The sequence below is a fragment of the Rhinopithecus bieti genome, unplaced genomic scaffold (assembly GCF_001698545.2).
Source record: "Rhinopithecus bieti isolate Rb0 unplaced genomic scaffold, ASM169854v2 scaffold_40077, whole genome shotgun sequence".
In the NCBI taxonomy this organism is placed as follows: Eukaryota; Metazoa; Chordata; class Mammalia; order Primates; family Cercopithecidae; genus Rhinopithecus; species Rhinopithecus bieti.
The window spans coordinates 121,732-146,357 of record NW_016816716.1 but is presented as its reverse complement, the minus strand read 5'-3'; the positions used below and the strand labels follow the sequence as shown (position 1 = coordinate 146,357).

General features: G+C 44.6%; 1 protein-coding gene across 1 annotated transcript in view; it reads right to left on the bottom strand.

Annotated features, from left to right (window-relative positions):
• Nucleotides 1-24,626, bottom strand: part of DNAH9 (dynein axonemal heavy chain 9) — a 381,759-nt gene that overhangs the window by 323,637 nt on the left and 33,496 nt on the right. Inside the window, 7 exon segments of the mRNA XM_017855172.1 lie at nucleotides 1,253-1,494; nucleotides 2,636-2,891; nucleotides 6,781-6,907; nucleotides 9,486-9,554; nucleotides 13,933-14,047; nucleotides 17,798-17,948; nucleotides 22,249-22,365. Of these exon segments, the coding sequence (XP_017710661.1) occupies nucleotides 1,253-1,494; nucleotides 2,636-2,891; nucleotides 6,781-6,907; nucleotides 9,486-9,554; nucleotides 13,933-14,047; nucleotides 17,798-17,948; nucleotides 22,249-22,365 (1,077 nt within the window).

Genomic DNA, 24,626 nt, shown 5'->3' with positions numbered 1-24,626 from the left:
TCCTGCCTCAGCCTCCCGAGTAGCTGGGACTACAGGCGCCCGCCACCGCACCCGGCTAATTTTTTGTATTTTTGGTAAAGACAGGGTTTCACCATGTTAGCCAGGATGGTCTCTATCTCCTGACCTTGTGATCCGCCTGCCTAGGCCTCCCAAAGTGCTGGGATTACAGGTATGAGCCACCACGCCCGGCCAGATTTGAGACTTTTAAAATCTTAAGTAGTTTCTTGTTTTTGCCTGATGATTTTCTTCTACTTCAAAGAGGGGACTATATCTTACATTTTCTTGGTATTCGATATAGTGCCCAGGACAGCTATGGAAATACAGTTGATGGATGGATGGATGGGTGGATGAATGAACAGTCAGATGAAAGAAAGATGAATGAAAAGTGGATGCCTGGGTTCTACAATAGCTACTGATTTACTGGATGTGGAGACAGAAGGGGTTAAAAATTTCATCAAATTGAGGGACTCTTTATCTCTCAAAGACAAAATTGGGGTAATTATCTTCTCTTAATTCTAGCAATCATTAGTGCTTAAGGCTCAACATTTTTATTGTGCTTCAAACCACAGATAATCCACAGACAACAGCTGTGATTCACTTGTGACTTTCCACAGAAGTCAACTTGTCAGACACTGCCCTGTGGCTACTTGTGTAAGGCTGGAGCTGGTGGCCATATTATAATCCTTCCCCATTGTTCACAAAGCAGCTTTGGTCTTTGATGATGGAGCATCAAGTTTCTGTGACCACTAATGCAGGGCAGAGCTTTACTGCCTGAAGTGCAGCACTCTGCATTTTTTCCTCTTATCACACACAGTTAGGGACACCATGGTAGCCTTTCGTTTCTTTAGGTTCTACGGAGCTGGGTTGTAAGGATGATGCTGGAGGACCACACTAGGTTGTGTGGGCAAGCTGGGATGGGGGTGGTTAGTGCAGTGGATAATTTAGGATTCCACCCTTGTCATCTTCTTCTCTTCCCTTAGGGGCAGGTGTAAGACCGAAGTCATGTGACTATTAAGTGTTGCCATCGTGAAGATAGTAATCATTTCAACACATCGATACCAAAATGCAACTTTTCATTTGCCTTATCTATTAGCTTTAGTCTTTTGCTATCAGCTTAAACTTCTATCCTTGACTTCAGAAGACACTGCATTTATTGATTGTCCTCATTTTCCAAATCACTTACTGCACACAAACACTTTTTGATGCTTTCCCTAAACTTACTGTATGTGCGCCTGAGTGGCTGGGTTATTACCTGAACAAGGGCGTGGATCTTAAGGCCAGATTCCTTGATGAGATTGTAGTATTTTTCCATTCGATCATGCTGATCATCCAGAGAAAGAAGGGATTCTCTTTTTCCATCTTTTCTCTTAAATATTGGAGCCACCCATGTTTTCATGATGTTTTGGATCTCTTCCACATTGTCTTTAGTTTTCTGAATTCTTTGTTCAAGATCATGAATACTACTGGTGATTTGAGTGACATAATCACAAATGCCTGCTCCTCAAAAGAAATAGAATTAATTGAAACAGCCTGCAGTGGCACAGCTAAAGGGCTAGTTGCTATGAAATGTAGGGATTTAATACTTGCGAGTGTTATAAGACTTTTCTATACAGGTAACTTCATTATCATCAGAATATTCTCCCTCCTAGTTGTATTAAAAAGACAACCGTTACCATGATGCTGATTATGGAGGAAGAGAAAGGGGTAATGCTTACTTACCAAGCACACAAAAGTTGGCACAGCTGCTAGGGAATTCAATTTTATATCCAAATACCAGTGAGACTTGATGACCTTATTTGGGTTAATCTTTCTTTTCATGTTTTAAGCACTTGTATCATGTTAAATTTTGAAAATGTCTTTTCCTCTTGCACATGAACTAAAGTTCTAACTTGCTTAATATGGCATTCTAAGATTTTCATGAATCAACTGTAATCCTTTTTTTTTTTTTTTCCAAACTTTAACCCTTCTGAGGACCCTAGTTCGAATTAATCTCCCTCCCCTGTGATTCCCTCCTGTGATTCTGTCCTGTGAATCCCTCTCCTGTGATTGGTCACACTTTAACTCTATGATGGCTTTTCATGAAAGTCATCATATGGCTCCGTATAACTTAGGTTGTATATCTGTCTGTTGTCCCCACTAAATGTGAGCTTTTTGAGGGTAGAGACCGTGTCCCATACACCTCAAATCTCTCTAGTTTGTCACACAGTATCCTGCACGTACTAATCAGCCAATGAAAGTATACTGAATTGAGAGATACCAGAGAAGTCAATGCATACTGCTTTAAGATGTTTACAATCTAGTTAAGAAAATTAAATAACAAAGATAATATAGTAAGAGCTCTCACTCGTGGAGCAACCCAATATATGCTGGAGACTGTAGGAGATCTTATGCAACCTCTGAGCCTCCCAACATGCACGGCAGCAAGGTTTTCTAAATTTACCAACTATATCCATAGAGAAGAAAGAAAAGGAATACCAACTCTTTTTGCCTTCTCTGCTTGGATATGTGTCAAAGGAGAAGACAGACTTATGTTTCAAACCCAAATAAGATTGCCAGGGAATAACTGGAGGTTCTACGAACTTTATTAGATCCTCGAATCTCCATGTTTTTGTCAGACTTCAGATGGTGCCGTTACCTTCTGTTTTCCAGTTCAAAGTCTCCTCTGCTGCTCTGAGGCAGAGATCAATATTTTGCAGCTCTTCCTCCACTAATGGAAATTCTACCTCCAGCAGAGTTTTCATAACCTTATTGTACCAATTTGCCATCAACTCCAAATTAGCCACAAGCTGCCGATAGAAATCCCTGGAGGAGAATATGGCTGCTGCTGTCTCAGGGATGTGTGTCATCTCTCTGGCTTCAAGATAGTTCATTTCTTTCAGCACTGAAAGCAGCTGGAGAAAAGAAGCAACACAAGTGTCTGTCGTTCAGTGACAATGAATAATCTGCAGCATTGGTCAAGGACTGGACAATCCCAGGAGGCCCAAAGATCTTCTGGGTCTCTTCTTAAGTTCTGCTCCTATCAGTTTCTTAAATCTAGTCTCAGAAAAGGAAAATCAAGTATCAGGTAGAAGGAAGATGTCTCTGACAGAAACAAGGCTCCTAAATCTGTAGATCATAAAGAAGAGGAAAACCTGAGAACAGAGGCAAGAGCGATAGCAGGGGAGGGCTCTGCCTTCTGTGCTTTGGGCAATGTGGCTGCAGAAATGATGGGCTTATGCTGGCCCAGCCAGTTCCCGATCAAGGGTGGTGGTGAATCATCTGGCCTGGGCTACCAACATTCATGAGAAGCCTCAAGTTCAGACTTCTGGCATTCTCTCCAAATGAAACAGTCATAGTGAGACGCTGGCAGGATTGAGAGGAGGTACCCATAATAAAACTTTAGTTATTCAATGTAATCATTTGGAATACCCCACAACTTCCGTAACCCTCTGCTGGCATTTCCTTGTGTCTTAACATGCTAGGGGTTCAGGAAATGGAACTCATCCAGGCTGCTCCGAACTTCTGTGGGGTCCCAAATTTAGCAGCAACTGAAGAAGTGAGAAACCAAGCAGAAAGAGTCCAATGAAAGAACAGCATTTCCAGGCACCCTCTTCTTCATCCTTCCCTATTTATTGATGTTCCTATCTGAACCCATGAGGACTGATGGGCATAGGTACAGGTGATGAAACAGATGGCCCCAGGTTCTCCCTATCTCCCCCTCATATAAAGACACCTGGCTCCTAGCTCTCCTTCCAGTGCTCTGGGCCAATTCTTTATTGCGAGAGGGCAAACCCTAGTCAGCATTCAGACAAATGCTAACCACTTTTTGGGGAAATGGGCTCAGTCTTCTAGTTTTCTTGGAAGTAAGCTCAAGACAGATACTAAAACTTTAACTGTAAAAAGTGAAAAGAAAATAATTAAAAGAAAAGATCTGGGGCTATTAATATAATAGGAAAGTAGAGAAAGTCATTCCAAACATAAAACCACAAAATAAAACATAAAAATTTTTGGGCATAAAATATCAACATAAAATGGCCAACATATTTGGCCATTTAAACTGGCAAAATTTTTGGAGCAGATTTTTTAGTATCTGTCACATATTTCCTGAGTATCCTAACAAATTCACAGGAAGAGAGGGCACTTCTGCTAGCCAATGGGCAAAGGACATGAACAAGCAATTCAAAGAAGAATAAATATACATGAGTAATGAACACATGATAAAAATTCAAATTTACTAGTAATTAAATAAACACAAATTGAACAACATTGAGGTTTTTTTTTTTTTCGTTCAACAGTCTGGAAACTATTTGAAGAAATGAACAATATCTTTTTGGCGGGAAAATGACTGAGTTCCATCTTTCTAAAGAACAAGTTGATAGTATGCATGAAAAGTCTCAAAATGGGAATGCCCTTTAGCCCAGAAATTGCATTTCTGGACTTTTATCCCAGAGAAATAATCAAGAATGCATACAATAAAAACTAGGGATATTTGTTGTAGCATTATTTATACCATGCTTTATCCAATTTAAGATGTCACCAGTTGTAAGATTCACTATTATTTTATATGCAACAAAACAAAAAAAGAAAAACATGCAGCTATTAAACTACAAAAACATGGCCAATTTCAGAGATATAATTATGTAAAAAGAGGGGGGCCTCCTTAGAATACCATGAAATACCAGGACTGATGAACACAGTAAAATATGTAAATGTCCAACAATAAGACATTTAAAATAATTTAAATGATTTACATAAATTTGAAAAAATTAACCTATACGATTCTTTTTTTTTTTTTTTTTTTTGAGACGGAGTCTCGCTCTGTCACCCAGGCTGGAGTGCAGTGACCGGATCTTGGCTCACTGCAAGCTCCACCTCCCGGGTTTACGCCATTCTCCTGCCTCAGCCTCCCGAGTAGCTGGGACTACAGGCGCCCGCCACCTCGCCCGGCTAGTTTTCTGTATTTTTTAGTAGAGACGGGGTTTCACCGTGTTAGCCAGGATGGTCTCGATCTCCTGACCTCGTGATCCGCCCGTCTTGGCCTCCCAAAGTGCTGGGATTACAGGCTTGAGCCACCGCGCCCGGCCGGCTAACCTATACGATTCTTATCTTGTCCCCAGAGGGGCAAATTTCTGATCATGTCCCTCTAGACTGAGAAGTGTGTCACTGTTCATTCTTAATAGCCCGGCTTTGGCCACATTGCTTGAAGTTGTATGTCAAGGGGTGACTGTGTTCTTCTTTGACTTGTTAAGCTTGTAGCTGTCCTCTATCAACTCACATTATAGTTTAGGTATTAATATTTATTCTTCCCCCACCTTTATCCTCTTGTTTCCCTCCTTTCCCTTCTATGGCCTGCAAACATCTATAAAGTGCGCCCTATGTGTTACACATTAAGGCAGATAAGGTCCTTGTCCTTGGAGTACATAGAGGCTGGTCCATCTTCAATGCAGGACTAAGTATGGTTATATACCAAGGACTTAATTATGATTTAGTAATATATCTTATACCAAGGATTTATCTCAAGGGCTTAATTACTATATTATAACATGGAGACTGTGGGCCTACTTGGTAATCCAGATATTCATCTCTTTGGGCATTTAATATTCAATATTGCTCACAGTGAATGCCAATGAAATTGATCCAAGGGGTTCAGTAAGTTAAACAGACTCATGTCTTGCCAAAGTAAAGAAATGAATCTTCTATATTCCTTGTTGACTTTGATTGCAGAGGAAGAAGCGATGTTGCACTTAAATTGCAATTTTCTTGAAAGATGCCAATATGCTATCAGCTTGGTTTTCAGCTCAATCTATAGTGCATTTCTGGAGCACATGCCATCAAGGCAGATGTAGGTGACTGCTGTTAGCTTAGTGTGACCAATACCGTTTTTTTCAACCTGAGTAATATTATTTTTGATACAAACTAACCTTTAGTTATCATTTTTCTCCAGCATTAAACTTTCTGTGGCTGCTGTGGTCCCCACTAGTCTTCCACCCTTCTGATCATCTAAAACAGTTTCTCAACCTCAGCACTATTGACATTTTTGGACTGTTGTGGTACACTTTCCTGTGCATTGCAGGATGTTTAGCAGTGTCCCTGGTATCTATCCACTAAATGCCATTGGCAATTCCACCTAGTTTGACAAACAAAAATGTTTCCAGGAGGACAAAATCACCACCAGTTGAGAACCACTAATCTAGAGTCTTATTTCCAAAGCCACTCCTCTGGGATTTACCATATGCCATCTAGTGAAGATACAATTTTGCATGTTAAGGTTGTGACCCCCAACTAGACCGTGGGTTCCTTGAGGGCAGGAGCCAAGTCTTATATGCCCTTGGTTGGCCCTCCAGCATCTAGTCAATGGCCTTCAGGCATGGTAAATATTCAAGGTAGGCTCAGTGGGCTATGTTTGTTACTACATGATTGGTGATCTTTTGTAGTGTTTCCTGTTGTGCAAAATCAAAGCAAATATATTGAGCAACCCTAGTGAAAAATGTGAACATGGGCCACTTAATAAAACACTACGCCACAGGATTCATCCCAGAAAAGAAATCCAGGGTACAAAGTATTTTGAGCATCTTTTGCATGGTCTTATAAAAAGTCTTTATGCTGGGAGGCTGAGGCAGGAGAATCACTCGAACCCAGGAGGCGGGGTTGTAGTGAGCTGAGATGGTGCCACTGCACTCCAGCCTGGGCGACAAGAGTGAAACTCCGTCTCAAAAAAAAAAGTCTTTATGCCTTTGAAATCAGCAGAATTCAAAGAAACTCTTCAGGCACCCAAAAGAGAGCTACTGTCAGCCGACTAACCTGTGGGTTAAAGTTGACAGTGATCTCCTTCGTCTCTGGGTCACGTTTCAGAAGTGGTTGGGAAAGATTGTACTGTGACTTCTCTGATACTGTCCGGCACCAGTCCTCATAAAGTCTTGTCTCATACCTGCGAGGGTCAGAGACAACAGCCACCTCATAAGCCCCCTCTCAGCTCCCCAGTGCCTGGTCATAATCTGTGTTTAACATGAATTGAAGATACTACTAGTCATTGACCCAGCCAGACTGGGTCAGCTTCTGCAAGTAACCACAAATTTCTTTCTTTCTTTCTCTTTCTTCCTTTCTTTCTTTCTTTCTCTTTCTTTCTTTCTCTCTCTCTCCCCCTCCCCCCTCCCTCCCTCTCTCTCTTCCTTTCTTTCTCTCTTTCTCTCTCCCTCTCTCCCTCCCTCCTTCCCTCCCTTCCTCCCTTCCTCTCTCTTTCTCCCTTTCTCTCTTTCTTTCTTTTCGAGATAGAGTTTCACCCTTGCCGCCCAGGCTAGAGTGCAATGGTGTAATCTTGGCTCACTGCAACCTCCGCCTCCCAGGTTCAAGTGATTCTCCTGCCTCAGCCCCCCGAGTAGCTGGGATTACAGGCATGTGCCAACACGCCCGGCTAATTTTGTATTTTTAATAGAAATGGGGTTTCTCCATGTTGTTCAGGCTGGTCTTGAACTCCTGACCTCAGGTGATCCGCCTGCCTCGGCCTCCCAAAGTGCTGGGATTACACGCTTGAGCCACCGTGCCCGGCCGTAACCACAGATTTCTAAAGGTAGCATCGCTTAAATCACAGAAGAGAAGGAAGACCCCATGAGATCTTTTGGGGGGATAAGGAAGTTGTAATTAGTCTCAGTAAATGTTGGAAGAAGTTACTGGGGAAGATTTGCTGTCACACTAATCTTTATGTAGCTCATGGACGTTCATCATTTAGTAATTACACACTGACAGCACCTACCATGTGCTGGGCTTGGGGGATAAAAATGATGGATGAGTACCTGACAGTAAAGGCAGTTAATGGTGGGGATCGCAGGCGAGCAGATCACCCTGACACAGTGTAGCAAATGCAATCCTAAAAAAATGTACAGCTGTAATCCCAGCACTTTGGGAGGCCGAGGCAGGCGGATCACCTGAGGTCAGGAGTTCGAGACCAGCCTGACCAACATGGAGAAACCCTGTCTCTACTCAAAAAAAAAAAAAAAAAAAAAAATTAGCCAGGCATGGTGGCTCATGCCTGTAATGTCAGCTACTTGGGAGGCTGAGGCAGGAGAATCGCTGGAACTTGGGAGGCAGGTTGTAGTGAGCTGAGATCATGCCATTGCACTCCAGCCTGGGCAACAAGAGCGAAACTCCATCGAAAGAAAGAAAGAGAGAGAGAGAGAGAAAGAGAGGAAGGAAAAGAAAGAAGGAAGGAAGGAAGGGAAAGGAAGGAAGGGAAAGGAAGGAAGGAAGGAGAAAGAAAGAGAGAGAGAGAGAGAAAGAAAGAAAGAAAGAAAGAAAGAAAGAAAGAAAGAAAGAAAGAAAGAGAGAGAGAGAGAGAGAGAAAGAAAGAAATGTACAGGAAATCAGACACCTAATGGCAGTGGTGGAGGGTTGGGGATGATAAGGAGAATGTCAGGGAAAGTTTCATAGGAGAGGTGATGAAGGGACGCTTGCCTGAGTCTCAGAGGATAGCCAGAGGTTGGGTGGCAAAGGGAGAGTGAGCATTCCTGGCATGGCCAAAGGGTAGAGGTGAGAAACAGCATGCCTGAAACTGTGTGCTTGAAACAAGGATTACAGAGCATGGCAGAGGCTGGAGGTGGTGGTGAGGAGGCAAGGACCACCTCAGGGAAGACTCTTCATGTCATGTTAAAGAGGCTGTGAGAACCACTGCAAGGCCTCCCAGCTGGTGGTGGCTGTGGTGACATTATTGGATTTGGTAACAATGTGGGTACTCAGGGGGACAGATCTGGAGGCAGCAATGACTGTTAGGAAGCCACTGCAGCAGTTTGGCCTGGAGAAGTTCCAGTCTCTTGTGAAGACGCTGCTGTTGGAGACAGAGGAGTGGATGGACTTGAAGAAAGATTATTTTGGAGGTAAAAGGGGTGGAATGTGTGTTACTTGGCAGGTAGAGGTGCTGTTAATTAATCTGTCTGGAACAATGCCAAGTATAGTCACAATCATAATCGCAAGGGCCACCATTCTTCCCTCCTGAACCAGGAGAAAGAACAAATGGCAGAAGAAGGCAAACTAGTGGCTGTTTCTAGACCCTGAGCCCCCGAAAGACTTATTCAGCTTTAAAGCAGGAACAACTTTGAAGTCATATAAAATTTTCACTCTTACGCTTTATCCATAAAACGATGCAGGAAGGACTTTTTAAAACTTATTGTCTCTTTGCGCAGCATGCCTGTTGCTTCTGCTGAGTAAGCAGCTGTTGCAGTTTTCCGTGACTCCCATCTTGGAGTTCCGTGAGTAGCACCCCACTCCTAGCTGTAGTTCACACTCCCAGCAAAACTGCACTGGAAAAGTATTTATGTCCAGAATAGAGCTGAATTCCCCAGAGACCCTAGGTGTGTGCAACCCGGAAATACAGTACTCACAAATATCACTGTTATAACATAAAACATAGAGTGATACTTCAGAGCCACTGAGGAATCTGCATAAACTCAGAGCTGCAGAAGACAGCGTGGAGGTTGTGCAATTTGCAGACCCACACAATCCCAGAAGTTGCTTACTTTTCTAGCAGTGAGAGCGTATCTTCATATTTTTGTTTCATTCGCTTTCCTTCTGCAGATTCCATGCAACTACTCGTACAAAAGAGAAAAAGTGACACAGAATTAGAAGAAGTTAAAATAATTATTCGAGGAACAAACTGCAGTCTCCAAAGAACAGCGTGAATAGCTCCTTGGCTGGTTTCCAAACAGCCCTGAAAGAGCCCTTCTTCTTCCCAAACATCTTACTCCGGCCACTGGAGGGCATCTGCACTTCCTGAAATGCAGGCAGCTCTGCAAGTGTCAGAGTTTCCTGCCTGCAGCTCCACCAGCACCCTCACCTAGCTGGGCCAGTCACGCGCCAGGTATGTGAGGTCCTTCAAAAACCTGAATAAAAGGGAAATTGAGATATGAAAAAATTCTAGGTGCCATAATTTTCTGTATTTAAGACCATCAATGTTATATATAGTCATGCACCACATAATGACATTTTGGTCAACATATATATGTGTGTATGACAGCAGTCCCGTAAGACTTTAATGATGCTGAAAAATTCCTATTGCCTATTGACATGGTGCGAGGCATTACTCGCATGCCGGTGGTGATGCTGGTGTAAACAAACCTACTGTGCTGCCAATCGTATAAAAGTGTACAGTAATGTCCTAGGCCTTCGCATTCACTCACCTACAGCAACTTCCAGTCCTGCGAGCTCCGTTCATGGTAAGTGTCCTACACAAGTGTACCATTTTTTATCTTTTATACTTTATTTTTTGCTGTACTTTTTCTATGTTCAGATATGTTTAGATACACTAACACTTACCATAGTGCTACAATTGCCTGTAATGCTCAGGACAGTCACACGCTGCACAGGTTTGTAGCCTGGGAGTGATACATTAGACCATACAGCATATTGATCATACAGCATATTGTTCCTAGGATATGCTAGACCATAGCGCATTTGTACCCTAGGAGCAATACGCTAGACCATAGACATAGGTTTGTGAAAATACACTCTATGATATTCACATAATGATGAAATTGTCTAAGGATATATTTCTCAGAACATAACCCCATTGTGTAAGTCATACATGATTATCTATAACAATATATGCCAGGTAAATATCTATGTAGGTACATGTATATTAAAATGATTTTTATATATTTAAATACATATGTTTCTCCTTTTCTGAAATCCATCTAGAACACGTGATCTGAAACACTACCACTTCTTCGCGTTTTTACATGAGGGTCCCTCCCAGCTCTTACCCCTGAAACATGTGCACATGTAATGCACATAACGTGACAGTGCACATGCATGTACATATAACATGTGTAAACACAAGTGCACACAGACACACACACACACATGGAGGCTTCTGCAGGAATGCTAAGGACCAGAGAAGAGAGTGTGGCTCGAGGTACCGTTACCCACTGGTTTTGACACTTGCTGCAACACTAATGAAACTCTAGCTCCCGGAAAAAATTGGTGAAGTATCTTTAATTCTTTAAAACCTTCACACTAACTATATGGAGGTTTGTTTCTGTTTGTCCTGCTGGCAAAGAGGCAGCTTATTAATCCATTTGCTCTTTAAACCAACACAGGATTTCTTTCTTTTTTTTTTTTTGAGACAGGGTCTTGCTCTGTCGCCCAGGCTGGAGTGCAGTGGTGCGATCTTGGCTCACTGCAAGCTCCGCCTCCCGGGTTCACGCCATTCTGCTGCCTCAGCCTCCTGAATAGCTGGGACTACAGGCATCCCCCACCACGCCTGGCTAATTTTGTGTATTTTAGTAGAGACAGGGTTTCACCGTGTTAGCCAGGACGGTCTCGATCTCCTGACCTCGTGATCTGCCCGCCTCAGCCTCCCAAAGTGCTGGGATTACAGGCGTGAGCCACTGCTCCTGGCCCAACATAGGATTTCTTCACCAGATCCCTCGAGCTTTCCACAGAAGCCCTAGCGCCTGCAGAGAAAGCAGTGAATTTGCTGGCATTTTTCCCCTCTCAATTACTCAGTTCACTTTCGTGATGAAAGGGCAGATGCATCTGCCAGGCAGCAAGGAGAGGTGGAATGTGCTTCAGCCCGAATGGGCGCTTTCTCCTCCCAAGCTGTGTGATTTCCACAAGCCCCACAGGCCCCAACCCCAGGTCTCAGTTTTGTATCTAGAAAAGAATGAGGCCAGAGCAGAGTGAGGCTTCTCCCAAGGGCGTGTGGCTGAGTGGGAAGTCACAGGAACAAGAACAGTGAAATTCCTGCAGTTTCCATGTCACTTCATGGTGAGGAATCTAAAACATTTTCAGTAACCAATCAATACCTATTATAGAGCAGAATACACTCTTTCTTTTTTTTTTTGAGACGGAGTTTCGCTCTTGTTTCTCAGGCCAGTGTGCAATGGTGCAATCTCGGCTCACTGCAACCTCTGCCTCCGGGATTCAAGCGATTCTCCTGCCTCAGCCTCCCGAGTAGCTGGGATTACAGGCATCTGTCACCATGCCTAGCTAATTTTTTGTATTTGTTGTAGAGGTGGGGTTTCACCATGTTGGCCAGGATGGTCGAAAACTCCTGACCTTAGGTGATCCACCTGCCTCGGCCTCCCAAAGTGCTGGGATTACAGGTGTGAGCCACTGCACCTGGCCCGTAATAAACATTTGAATCATTTTTAAAAGAAGGGGGAGTTTTCACGGGAATTATAGAGGTCTCTGTTGTGTACCTTCCAGATTCCCTCTTGGGACCAAGCCCTCGTACCCCTCCAAACCTCCCTGCTTCAACCCCTGCCTCGCCCTGTCCCCTCCAGCCAGGAGTGTTGGCTGCTGCGGAATCACCACTGCCTCCCTCTTTGGGAACAGCTTTGGCCAAAGAGAGCTGCCTGGCCCAAAGGTCATGCCCCTCCCCAGGAAAGCCCACATGCAACCAGCTGATGTGGGGGTACAGAGGCAGAACAGCTCTGAAGGGCCCAAGCTCCGTGGAGGACCGGCTGAGACACCCATTGCAACTTTCTTACAGCTCAGCAGCTCAACTTCTCTCTGCCCAACCTGTTCCCCCTCCCTCCCTCATGGGTGCGATTCCTGAAAGATTCTCTATAAATTCCTGCACACATCATAGGTCTCCTTCCTGGGAACCAGACCTGTGACAGTTGTGGCAGTCCACGTTCTAGGGGCAGCCCTGGCATCCCTCCCCACCCCATTCACCTATCTTCTCCCTTCTGCCTTCTGCTGCTTGATTTAGATGCATGAGGGCTCAGAGCTACTCCCCACCAAACTTCCAGGGCTGGGGGTCCCCAGGAAGCATTCTGGATTAGGAGCCTGGAGAACCAGGCATTTCTTCCAGTTCTTTCTTTGGCTGTCTCTAGGACCTTGGGCAAGTCACCTCACTTCTCTCTTCATTTCCTCCATTTCTTCATCTGAAAATAAAGATCTCACCCAGACCCAAGCAGATGTTGCAAATGGGTCACCTGCAGGGCAGACCAGCCTCACAGGCATGCTTTGTTAGATCTGCGCAGTTTGAGAAAAAATGGAATCCTTGATCATTGGAAAATTGGATGTCCAACTCTCAAATCCAGTTTCCAGCTTATCTCCGCCAGTCGGGAGACTGCTCACATTGGGTCTGCTTTTCCGCTTGGCAATGCCGGAGTGGGGTGTTGGTGGCCCCCTGCAGACCCCATCCTGGCCATCCTTTTGTCTGGCCTCTGACGGTGTTGAGTCTTCCCACTTGGGCCAGAGGGTCTCTAAGGCTCTTCCTAATTCCAAAACGCCTGTGAGTCCAATGGCCAGAGTTTGATTCCTTTCCTTCTGTTGTGTTTTCCAAAACCTGTGTGCTCTCAGCAAGATTAAGTCTTTTAGAAAGAGGGATCAGAGAAAGACTGCCTTTCCTCAGGCAGCATCTTAAACACAGTATCACAATTAGCAGCTGAGATGCTTCTATCTCAGCTTCTAACCTCAGCTAGGAAGCAAGCTGATGGTTTCCAAACCTGGTCACCATCAGAATCAGAGGAGGAGCTTGCCGAAGGGGCAGATTCCCAGCCCATGCCAGATTCAGATTCAGCCAGTGACAGGTGAGGCCCTGGAACCTGCATCTTTAACAGGTTTCCCAGGGTTGTCCCAATATGGACAGAGACCTCATACTTCATTATTTTCCAGTGGTCTCAGCAGCAAGGAGACATGGTATCAAAGGGAGACATGTGGAAGAACTCCAAGAGCTTAAAATTCCTGGCTCATTGTCCTCCAGAAATGAATGCCCGGAGCAAAAGGAGTCAGCCAGTTACACCTCACTTCACACCAAGGGCCCTGCCCATAAGTCTAAATGCATCAATATCGTGACTGCTTGGCCAATGGGTGCCTAATCCCTTGCTGGAAATGGAAAGAAAGGAAGGTGATTTTCTTGCTTTCGTTAAGCGGGTTGCATTTCTACAACACTCGGATTCCAGAGCAGGAACAGCAGCCCAAGACAAACCTGTCTTTCAGGAACACAATACTCACGGGTGTGTGATGCGTCCAAAGTTGCTAAAAGGACCCTGGATGCGCTGCCTCAGCTCCTGTGCCCAGCGGAGGCCGCCGGCCACAGTGGGCATGTTCTTGTGCACCGGTGAGAACCCTGGGGACATGGTACAGACAGACCGAAATGAGTCTAGAGCACCTCCGCCCTCTCCACCCAGCAAACGCCTCCAGCCAGGTACTCCACTTTTGCCTCATTATCTCCAGACTAAAGTCACCCTGGGAGCACATAAGCAGGAAGAAAGAATGACCCTGAGACGAACACTCTCAGCCTCAGGGGACCTGGGTCCTCTGCCTAAGCTATTCTGATTTCATTGCTCTGGGAGGGGCCCAGCCATGAGTGTTTCAAAGAGTCTCATTCTTGTTGCCCAGGCTGGAGTGCATTGGTGCAATCTCGGCTCACTGCAACCTCTGCCTCCCAGGTTCAGATGATTCTCCTGTCTCAGCCTCCCAAGTCACTGGGATTACAGGTGCCCACCACCACACCTGGCTAATTATTGTATTTGTAGTAGAGATGGGGTTTCACCATATTGATCAGGCTGGTCTCCAACTCCTGATGTCAGGTGATCCACCTGCCTCGACCCCCCAAAGTGCTGGGATTACAGGCGTGAGCCCCTGCACCCGGCCACCATTGAGTGTTTTTTAAAAGCTCTCAAGATGACTCTAATTGGACAGTCAGGGTTAAAACACTCCCTTAAACAGACAACTCAATCACTCTGGGTCTCAATTTTCACATCCATAAAATGGGAATAATATCTTCCCTGCTTAATTAACTTCCAGGGTTCCTACGAGAATTCCGTAAGATGATGAATGAGGCAGGCCATATGGATTATGAAGCCCTGGACTCGAGTCAACACAGATTAGATACGTTTATGTTAGCCCAGGCATTGGGTTTGTCTGCTTATATTTAGTTGTCAAGATTTACCAAATGTGAGGTTTCACTTTTTAAAGAATCTCACTTCCTAGCTTCTCGGAGAAAATGACAAGATTAGCAAGAATCCGCTGGCATTTCTAAATAGCGACTAGAGAAGTGGCCACTTCCTTTATTTCACCACGTGTACCACCCTTCCCTGGTGTCACCATGCTCAGTCCAGATCCATGATTTTCATTTCCGGCTTGTCCTCCATGATAGGCAAAACTCTAAGATGACCCCCAATGACCCTCACCCTCACATAATCCTCTCCCAAGCATAGGTTGAAACTGTGGCTATGATGAGACCTCACTCCTGTGGTCATGCTATGTCATATGGCAGGAGGAAGAGGACCCTGGCTGCGCCTGACCTAATCAGGTGAGGTCTTAAAAGCAGAATGTTTTCTCTGGCTGGCGGCAGGAGAGGAAGGCAGAGATTGGATGCATAAGAGGATTTAACGTCCTGTTGCTGGCTTGAAGATGGAGGTGGCTATATGGTAATGAATGCAGATGGCTTCTAGTTGCTAAGAGTGGCCCTTGACTGACAGCCAATGGGAAATGGGGACCTCACTCCTATAGTCATGAGGGACTGGATTCTACCAACAGCAAGGAGGATGGCAGTGGATTTTTCCTCCAGAGCCTCCAGATGCAAACTCAGCCTGGCTGACACCTTGATTTCAGCTTTGGGATTCTCTCTGAGTAGAGAATCCAGATGCACCATGCTGGACTCCTGACCTACAGAAGTGTGAGCTGATGGCCGGGCACGGTGGCTCACGCCTGTAATCCCAGCACTTTGGGAGGCTGAAGCAGGCTGATCATGAGATCGGGAGCTCGAGACCAGCCTGACCAACATGGTGAAACCCTGACTCTACTAAAAATACAAAAAACTAGCCGGGCGTGGTGGCAGGTGCCTGTAATCCCAGCTACTCTGGAGGCTGCGGCAGGAGAATCACTTGAACTGGGGAGGTGGACGTTGCGATGAGCTGATACTGTGCATGCCACTGCACTCCAGACTGGGCAATAGAGCCAGACTCCATCTAAAAAAAAAAAAGAATTGTTAGCTGAAAGATGGGTGGTGGTGTTTTAAGGTACTAAGGTCGTGGTCATTTGTTATCGCTATAGCTTCTGAAGACATTTGAGTTTCCAAACTCTGTATCTGACCATAAGAAGTCATGGGGATGATCCCACATAAAGCTTGGTCAATGGATTTTCTTGGAATGACTTCTAAGTGGAGGCAATTCTCGATGACCTCACCATGAAACCTACTAGCAAGCAGAGTGATCCTGTTGCTCAGCTACTTAAAAGCCTTTGATAATTTCCCATACCCTCGATCATGATTCCAAGTTCCTTAACCCAGCACTCTGAGCACTTCCCAAGCTGACCCCAAATGCCGTGGCTGACTGGGTGTCTTCCGCACACCTTGTTTGGCTACAGGCAGGCCCAGCTGATCACCTTCCGTATCCTCTCATGTCTTCTCCGAAGGCCTTTGCCCCCTCTCCTTTACTGTTGATCTCCCAACTTCTAGGGCTCAGCTCAAGACTACCTTTTACATAAACCTGCCCTCGAATCTCCCATCCACAATGCATCTTTGCTTGGGGAGGAAGGAAGAGTTTTAGTCTCTTGTTCTTTCTTTTCTTTTCATCTTAAGAAGTCAGTAATTTATTTCTTCCAAATGGCATCATTTTTCAGATGCCAGAGGCCATTCAGTCCAATAACCACTTATTGAGCACCCACTATATGCAGAGCACTGTGCGATTGACTATAGGAATGTATTTTATTTGTTTCTTATTTATTTTATTTTATTTATTTATTTGTTTATTTTTTATTTTTTTGAGGCGGAGTCTTGCTCTGTCGCCCAGGCTGGAGTGCAGTGGCCGGATCTCAGCTCACTGCAAGCTCCACCTCCCAGGTTCATGCCATTCTCCTGCCTCAGCCTCCTGAGTAGCTGGGACTACAGGCGCCCGCCACCTCACCTGGCTAGTTTTTTGTATTTTTTAGTAGAGACAGGGTTTCACCGTGTTAGCCAGGATGGTCTCGATCTCCTGACCTCGTGATCCGCCCGTCTCGGCCTCCCAAAGTGCTGGGATTACAGGCTTGAGCCACCGTGCCCGGCCCTTATTTATTTTATTTTGAGAGACAGGGTCTTGCTCTGTCACCCAGGCTGGAGTGCAGTGGCAGGCTCATAGCTTCTGCAGCCTCGTACTCCTGAACTCAAGTGATCTTCCCGCCTCAGCCTCCTGAGTCACTAGGACTAGAGGTTCACACCATCGCTCCCAGCTTGTTACCATTCTTTATAGCTCAAGTTGAGCGATACTCAACATTCTATAAAGAATCACCTTTTCATATTAATTATTTTATCCCTTACCTTGACCTGCCACAGTATACAATAGCCACAGGCATGTTTGGCATGTAGTAAGGATTCAATAAATGTATGTAAAACTGAAATGCATTTGTTTTGACTCTAAGCATCATAATAAAAATGGAGACATCATGCCTTGGCACGGTACTGCCCTTTGGAGGGCTCCTGCTGGTTCCTCCCACCAGAAGCATGGTTGCTATGGCATTGGAAGGCATAAGAAACTTTTCTCAGGCATGCAAACATTTATTTTGGAATGGAGGTGTGTTGAAGATTAGTCAGTGTAGCAACACTGATCAAGGATCAACTCATACATGATGCCAAGGTCTCAGCTGAACGGAGGCGGTCAAGACTGCACCACGCTGGGTCAGCCTGCCAATCTCAGCCCCAGAAACAGGGAAAGCCACAGTTCAGAGAGCTCCCTGGTCACCCAAGGTGGTCTGGAATTTCAAGCAAGAAGGTTGTGCTTGCTCTTTTTAGAGAATGTATGGATCCATACATGGACATTTAACAAATACAAGAGGAATGCGTTGCTTCTTCCCAGTAACAGAACGTCCCCATCAAAATCCCCTTCAACAAGCCTACCAAGTTCTGCTTCCTCCTGGACATGCTGACTGTAGATCATCCTCACTGCATCCAGATCTTTGTTGAACATTTGGATGAGGACCAGGTATTTATCAGATGTATCTCTCGCTACCAGTGGTCTTTCAAGGAGGTTTCCTGCTATGTCTAGCAGCTGTAGGGAAGGTGGAGGAAAAAGAGGAAAAATAAATCACAGATTAAACCTTTCCGTGGTCATACATATCCAGTGCTCTGGTTTTTCCTTCATATGCCTAAAAACGTAAGAAGAGTGAACAGTGTTATCGTGGAACTGGACCAGTAATTATTCATATGTGGATGATATTCATAGTCTTTCTCCTCTCCTTTGCTTCTGACAGAGAATTCCTGTCTGCTGAGTTACCTACCCCCAGCTCTACTTGGCACAAGAATCTGGATAAACCAATAAAGGGACAACTAAAGATCCCAGAAAGGTTAAGTTGAGCTACATAATTAAGACCTAGAACAGGCCGGGTGCAATGGCTGTAATCCCAGCACTTTGGGAGGCCAAGGCGGGTGGATCACGAGGTCAGGAGTTCAAGACCAGCCTGGCCAAGATGGTGAAACCCCATCTCTACTAAAAATACAAAAATTAGCTGGGCGTGGTGGCGGGTGCCTGTAATCCCAGCTACTCAGGAGGCTGAGGCAGGGAATTGCCTGAATCTGGGAGGCGGAGGTTGCAGTGAGCCAAGATGCCAAGATGGCGCCATTGCACTCCAGCCTGGGCAACAGAGCGAGATGCTGTCTCAAAAAAAAAAAAAAAAAAAAGACCTAGAACAGAAAGAAGGTGATGATGGAACAGAAAAGGCTGCTAAGTAAGCTGGATGTTGGGGAGAATTTGAAGGGCTAAAATTTGAGAATGGGGACAAGGAAATAGTTTCTGAGAGCAGGTGCCCTGAGAATGGCGGTGATGCTAAGCTTGCTCTGAAGATGTGTTCCGGTGCATTCAGACTGCCCTAATCCCTCAGTGTTTCCTGGAGCAGCAAAATCAAGATGTGAAATGCTTGTAATTACTTTCTGGCTCCTGGACTGTGTTTCTTCGATTGTGATGCTTTTCTGAGATGAGGCCATGTAGGACTTCAGTTATATTTAGGATATACCAATACTACTCTGCTTCTAAACGTGCCTTCCATGATAACCTCTCATCTCCACCTAGTGCTTGAAGCCAGGGGGTGACAAAGTACAGCAGCAGGCAGCCAAACCCGCCCAAGTCTGGCCTGTGGCGTCAGTGCATGGTTTTTGCATTTAAAAAAAGAATAAAAAAAAATTAAAAAGAGGGCTGGGCACTGTGGCTCATGCCTATAATCCCAGCACTTTGGGAGAAAAAGACAGGCAGATCACTTGAGGCCAGGAGTTCAAGACCAGCCTGGCAAACGTGGCAAAACCCCCGTCTCTACTAAAAATACAAAAAAAAAATTAGCCAGGCATGGTGGCATGTGCCTGTAACCCCAGCTACTTGGGAGGTTGAGGCATGAGAATCGCTTGAACCCGAGAGGCAGAGGTTGCAGTGAGTTGAGATCGAACCACTGCACTCCAGCCTAGGCGACAGAGCAAGACTCTCTTAAAAATAAATAAATATAAATAATAAATAATAAAATGAAAAAGAGGATGTGACAGAAAACACATGTACCCATAGTCTAAAATATTTATTCTCTGACCTTTTGTAGAAAAAAAATTGGAACCCTGGCTTTAAGTCAAAGAACATGAGAAACACGATATAAAATTACATCCACGTCTTAAAACTGGAAGCTGAACAGTCTGTATTTGTCTAAGACCCTATGCTCTTTATCCTACCTCCTTATTGCAGGTTGGGCCATTTTTTTTTGCTTCACTGGCATGCAAAGCCTGGACGGAGTGCAAGCTCTAGGAGCTGGTTGGCATCAGCTCATAATCTTAGACGGCTCCTAGAAGTCCGAGGTGTCCAGGCCATGTTATGCAGAATGACCACGTACAGAGAAAGGCCAAATACGGGGTCCCTGGCCAGATGTTTTCCAGACCTGACAGCTTGACTGGATTTCCTAAATGATTCCAAGGCACTCTAAGGACTCTCTAAAGGTGTTAAAAAGCCTTCCATTGGGGAGGATCTAGGGTCACACTTTCTTCCACAAAACAATCACCCAGATCTCTGGAGACGGTAAAAAGTAGCTCTGCCTCAATGGAAGCATAAGAGAGCCGGACTCCACCGAGTTCTATGGCTCCCATCTTCCGCTGAGGAAGTACAGGTATGTGCACTGAGGGACGACCATGGCCAGCCTGCACCCTCTATACACAGCCCTTGGCCCAGATGTACTTATGGATTCATGTCCACTGAGAGGCCACCTAGTAGTTGGATGATCTTACAGCAGCAGCAGGAGATCCAGAGTCAGGTACTCTCTCTGATCCCTACTCCCCAGGCTTAAAAAAGTTCTTCTCTGCATGAGCTTATGTCCATTGGAGATTTTGCTTTTGCTTGGGGATAAAGGAAGGGTTTTAGTTTCTTGTTGGTGAGATCACCAAAAAGAGAGAAACAAAGTAGGCAGAAGGGATCAGAGGGTTATGGTTTTCCTACTAGTTTCCATGGGTTGGGTTGGAAACTCTGCTGAGAAGAGGAGTCAAGGTCAGAAGATAAATCATCTGCTTTTATGAGCCCTCTGAAACTCTGGGTACAAGCAGTGCTACATCAGTAGAGGGAAGGTCTCCCTCTACTTCTGCTCAGAACCCTACTCTACCATAAAATTTCAAGGATTGGAATTTTTGAACCCAAAGAGGCATGCCCTTGGCCCACACTGAGATATTTTCATGGTGGGACCATCAGAAGAAAAGCAATGGCAAGACTCCTTCAGGCACCCTTCTTGGCAGATAAAATTTAAAGGGGGTCTGTAGACATGTAGCAGATGCCGTGATTTCAAAGACTTCAAAGTGACTTGAGAATACTTGTGAGGCATCCCTTGAAGGCTCCTGAACATCTCTGGTGGAGAGGGATCTATATGATGGGTAGGGCTGGGCATCCTTAGTGCACAGATGGAGTTTCAGCCCCACAAGTTACCTGAGAAGCAGAGTTTCAGTGAGCCCTGACAGATAATGGCATGCATGACCATTCTGTGGACACAGGTGAGCCCTTTCACCGGAATTGGTTCAAACGCTTGGAGAGGTGGCATGCTTGACCATTCTGTGGACACAGGCAAGCCCTTTCACTAGAATTGGTTCAGATGCTTGGAGAGGGGAATCTCAAAAGCCTTCCAATGTGAATTACAGTATTTATTAAAGGTTACATGTATATATATACCCAATGGCTAATGGAGCCTGCTACATTTGGGTTACCAAATATTCTAGAATAGCACAGATCCATCCATCCAGGTTGAAGCCTCTTCTACAATTGTCCCACCCATCACAGATCCTGTGTCTGAATATTTTCAGTGCCCAGAAACTGAACTACTTGCTGAAGAAGTCCATTCCATCTTAAACAGCTTTGACAGAAACCTCTTTCCTCTACTAAACCACAATGTGACTTCTTGTAACTTCCACCAACTAGTGGAATCCTTAAAATTTTATAGAATAAGCCTTTTTTATTTTTTGGGACAGAGCCTTGCTCTGTCCGCCAGGCTGGAGTGCAGTAGCGTGACCTTGGCTCACTGCAAGCTCTGCCTCCTGGGTTCAGGCCATTCTCCTGCCTCAGCCTCCCGAGTAGCTAGGACTACGGACGCCCGCCTAACTTTTTTATTTTGCCTGGCTAACTTTTTTATTTTGTATTTTTAGTAGAGACAGGGGTTCACCTGTTAGCCATGATGGTCTCGATCTCCTGACCTCGTGATCCGCCCGCCTCGGCCTCCCAAAGTGCTGGGATTACAGGCGTAAGCCACCGCGCCGGGCCCAGAATAAGCCTCTTCGTTGCTTGGTGGAAGGCATATCATGCTCCACCGAGTCTTCATGTCTCACGATGCAGCGCTTTCAGCTGTGCAGTCACTGACCTACTCATCATCTATGCCTTGTCCTAAACCTTCTCCTCCATACACTTTCTACTACCTGATCTGAGCGTGATATGGTAAGAGCAAAAATCTTATTCCAGTGATCGATGCCTGAAACCTATCACTCATTACCTGGGAGGTGGTTTGCTCTAGATCGAATCAACCTAGCAACCATGGTTCAATAGCCATGGTACTGCACGGTCACACTTTCCCTACTGATAATGGTGTGGCACCTGAAGAGATCACTGCCGAAATTCCTCTTAAACGTATTTTTACCTTGTTACATTTTCAGGAAAGCTTAAGTACTCAGCCTGAGAATCCCAGTTCTGCACACTTTCTTGATATGAGAAGGATTCCCACATCCTTCTCTAATAGATTAATAAGAATAATTAATAGTTGCAGGAACAGAACAGTTGGAAAGGTATCCGTATCATCCTCTGATGAGGGCTGGGGGAGTATCCAGGACACAGTGGCTCTTGCCCCATTTACACAAACCTTAAAGGCATGCTCCAAGCCAGGTGCATCATCAAAAGCTTGAATAAAGATAGTCCCCAGTCTTCGGTCGAGGTCTTCTACTTTCTGGTTAAATTCAGCGACGTCATTTTCAAAGTCCTGAAAAGACACCATATATACACATATATATACACACACACACACACATATACACACACACATATACACATACATACATATACATATATATATGTAAAACACATTTTTCTGAAAGCCAACCCCACTATGCTCCTCACAGCTAACTTTTGTGTTTGAACTGGTTATACCAAAGAATTATTCTAATTTTCTGAAATTCACCATGGCATGACTTAACTTTTAGCCATGTAGAGTTACCCTGTGGTTGCAGCATTTTTACCTAGAGGGTCCCAGCAAAACGGTGGAGTGAATTAGATGTGAGTATGGTGTTCTTCCACCTTTTCCATGCTCCTCCGTTCTGCTTCCTGAAGCCCCTTCTCTCTCACTCATAACACCAGCTCTTATAACACCAGCTCTTGTTACCCTGAAAACCACTATAGCAGCAACAGCCCTAGCAATGGGGCTATTTCAACATTACCACCCAGTTTCTTCCCTTCCCCAAGTCAGAATTCCATTTTTCCATTGTCAGCAAACTAATCTGGCCATTACGAGGAAAGAGAGCTAATTAAACTAATACAAACTATTTCTTCTAAATCCTTCTTAATTGGTTAAGACAGCAACTAGCCTTGTTCTTAAGATTGCCAAATTTAGCAAATAAAACTACAAGGCACTCAGTTAAATTGGAATTTCAGATAAACAAGAATTTTTTTTTTTTTTTAGTATGTCCAAATTAGTGTAGTTTATCTGGCAACCCTAATGTATTTCTCTTAGAATGTAGCAATTTTCAGAGAAACGTTGTTAACGCCAATCTCTAATTTGTGGAATTATTTGTTATTATTGCTTTGTAACAGTAATGCATGTGTGTGTGTGAAAAAAAAAGGGTATGAAGAAATAGTCTAGTCCTACTTCCCAAACATGATGACATTGTGGTATGTTTCTTTTGAGTTTTTAGTTTTTACCCTGGGCAAAATCCCTGGGATTACACTTTGTTTTACTGTATTATAGGGTAGCAAATACATTGTATATAGCCTGCTCTGTGGTCCACCTTTTTTTTCCTTTTTTTTTTTTTTTTGAGATGGAGTCTTGCTCTGTTGCCCAGGCTGGAGTGCAGTGGCATGATCTTGGCTCACTGCAATCTCTGCCTCCTGGGTTCAAGCAATTCTCCTGCCTCAGCCTCCCAAGTAGCTGGATTACAGGCCCACACCACCACTCCCAGCTAATTTTTTGTATTTTTAATAGAGATGGGGTTTCACTGTGCTAGCCAGGATGGTCTATGGTCCACCTTTTTTGGGTCTACTTTTGACTAATAGAATTCTTAGAAGGCAGTACCTTCCTGTGTCTGGCCAAATAAGATTCCCCTGGATGTCTGAAGGAGCTCGGGGCAGACTCTTGCCCTAATTTCTTTCTCCTTTTCCCGCACACACTCTTAAAACTCCTTCTCCAGTAATTCTGCCATTCCTTTTTCTGGGAATTCCATTCTCTATTTTCATACTGGCCCTTTTTCTTCTTTTTTTCTCCCATGGGTGTGGACTCACAGGTCGAGGCTTTCTTGGGGCTACAGGTGAGATGTGGGCTCTTTGTTCCTGTCCTGGAAAATGCTTTGCTGGCCCTTTCCTTATCCTATGTGTTCTATTGGGAACCAGGTTCAGATCAGAAAACCTAGGCTGTGGCTTCACTTACACCTCCCCAAGTCACTAAAAAAATTCTTCCCAGGTGTGCCTGTTCTTCCCTTAGCAATTTCTGCCCAAAGCTTAAAACTTCCTTCCCCCTCAGTTTTATTAAGTTATAATTGACAAATAAAAATTGTATACCTATGTTGTATACATGTTTTGATACATGTATACTCTGTGAAATGATCACCACTATCAAGCTAATTAACATACTCATCATGTCACACAGTTACCATTTGCTTTTTGTGTGGGTGGTGAGAACACTTAGGATCTACCCTTTTAGTGAATTTCAAGTATGCAAAACAGTTTTTCTTTTTTTAAAATTATTTTACTGTTAGTTCTGGGATACATGTGCAGAACGTGCAGGTTTGTTACATAGGTATTCATATGCCATGGTGGTTTGCTGCACCTATCAACCCCTCATCTAGGTTTTAAGCCCTGCATGCATCATGTCCTAATGCTCTCCCTCCCCTTGTCCCCCAACCCCTGACAGGTACCAGTGTATGTTGTTCCCCTTCCTGTGTCCATGTGTTCTCATTGTTCAGCTCCCACTTATGAGAGAGCAAAGCAATACAATTTTTATTTATTTATTTATTTATTTATTTATTTATTTAT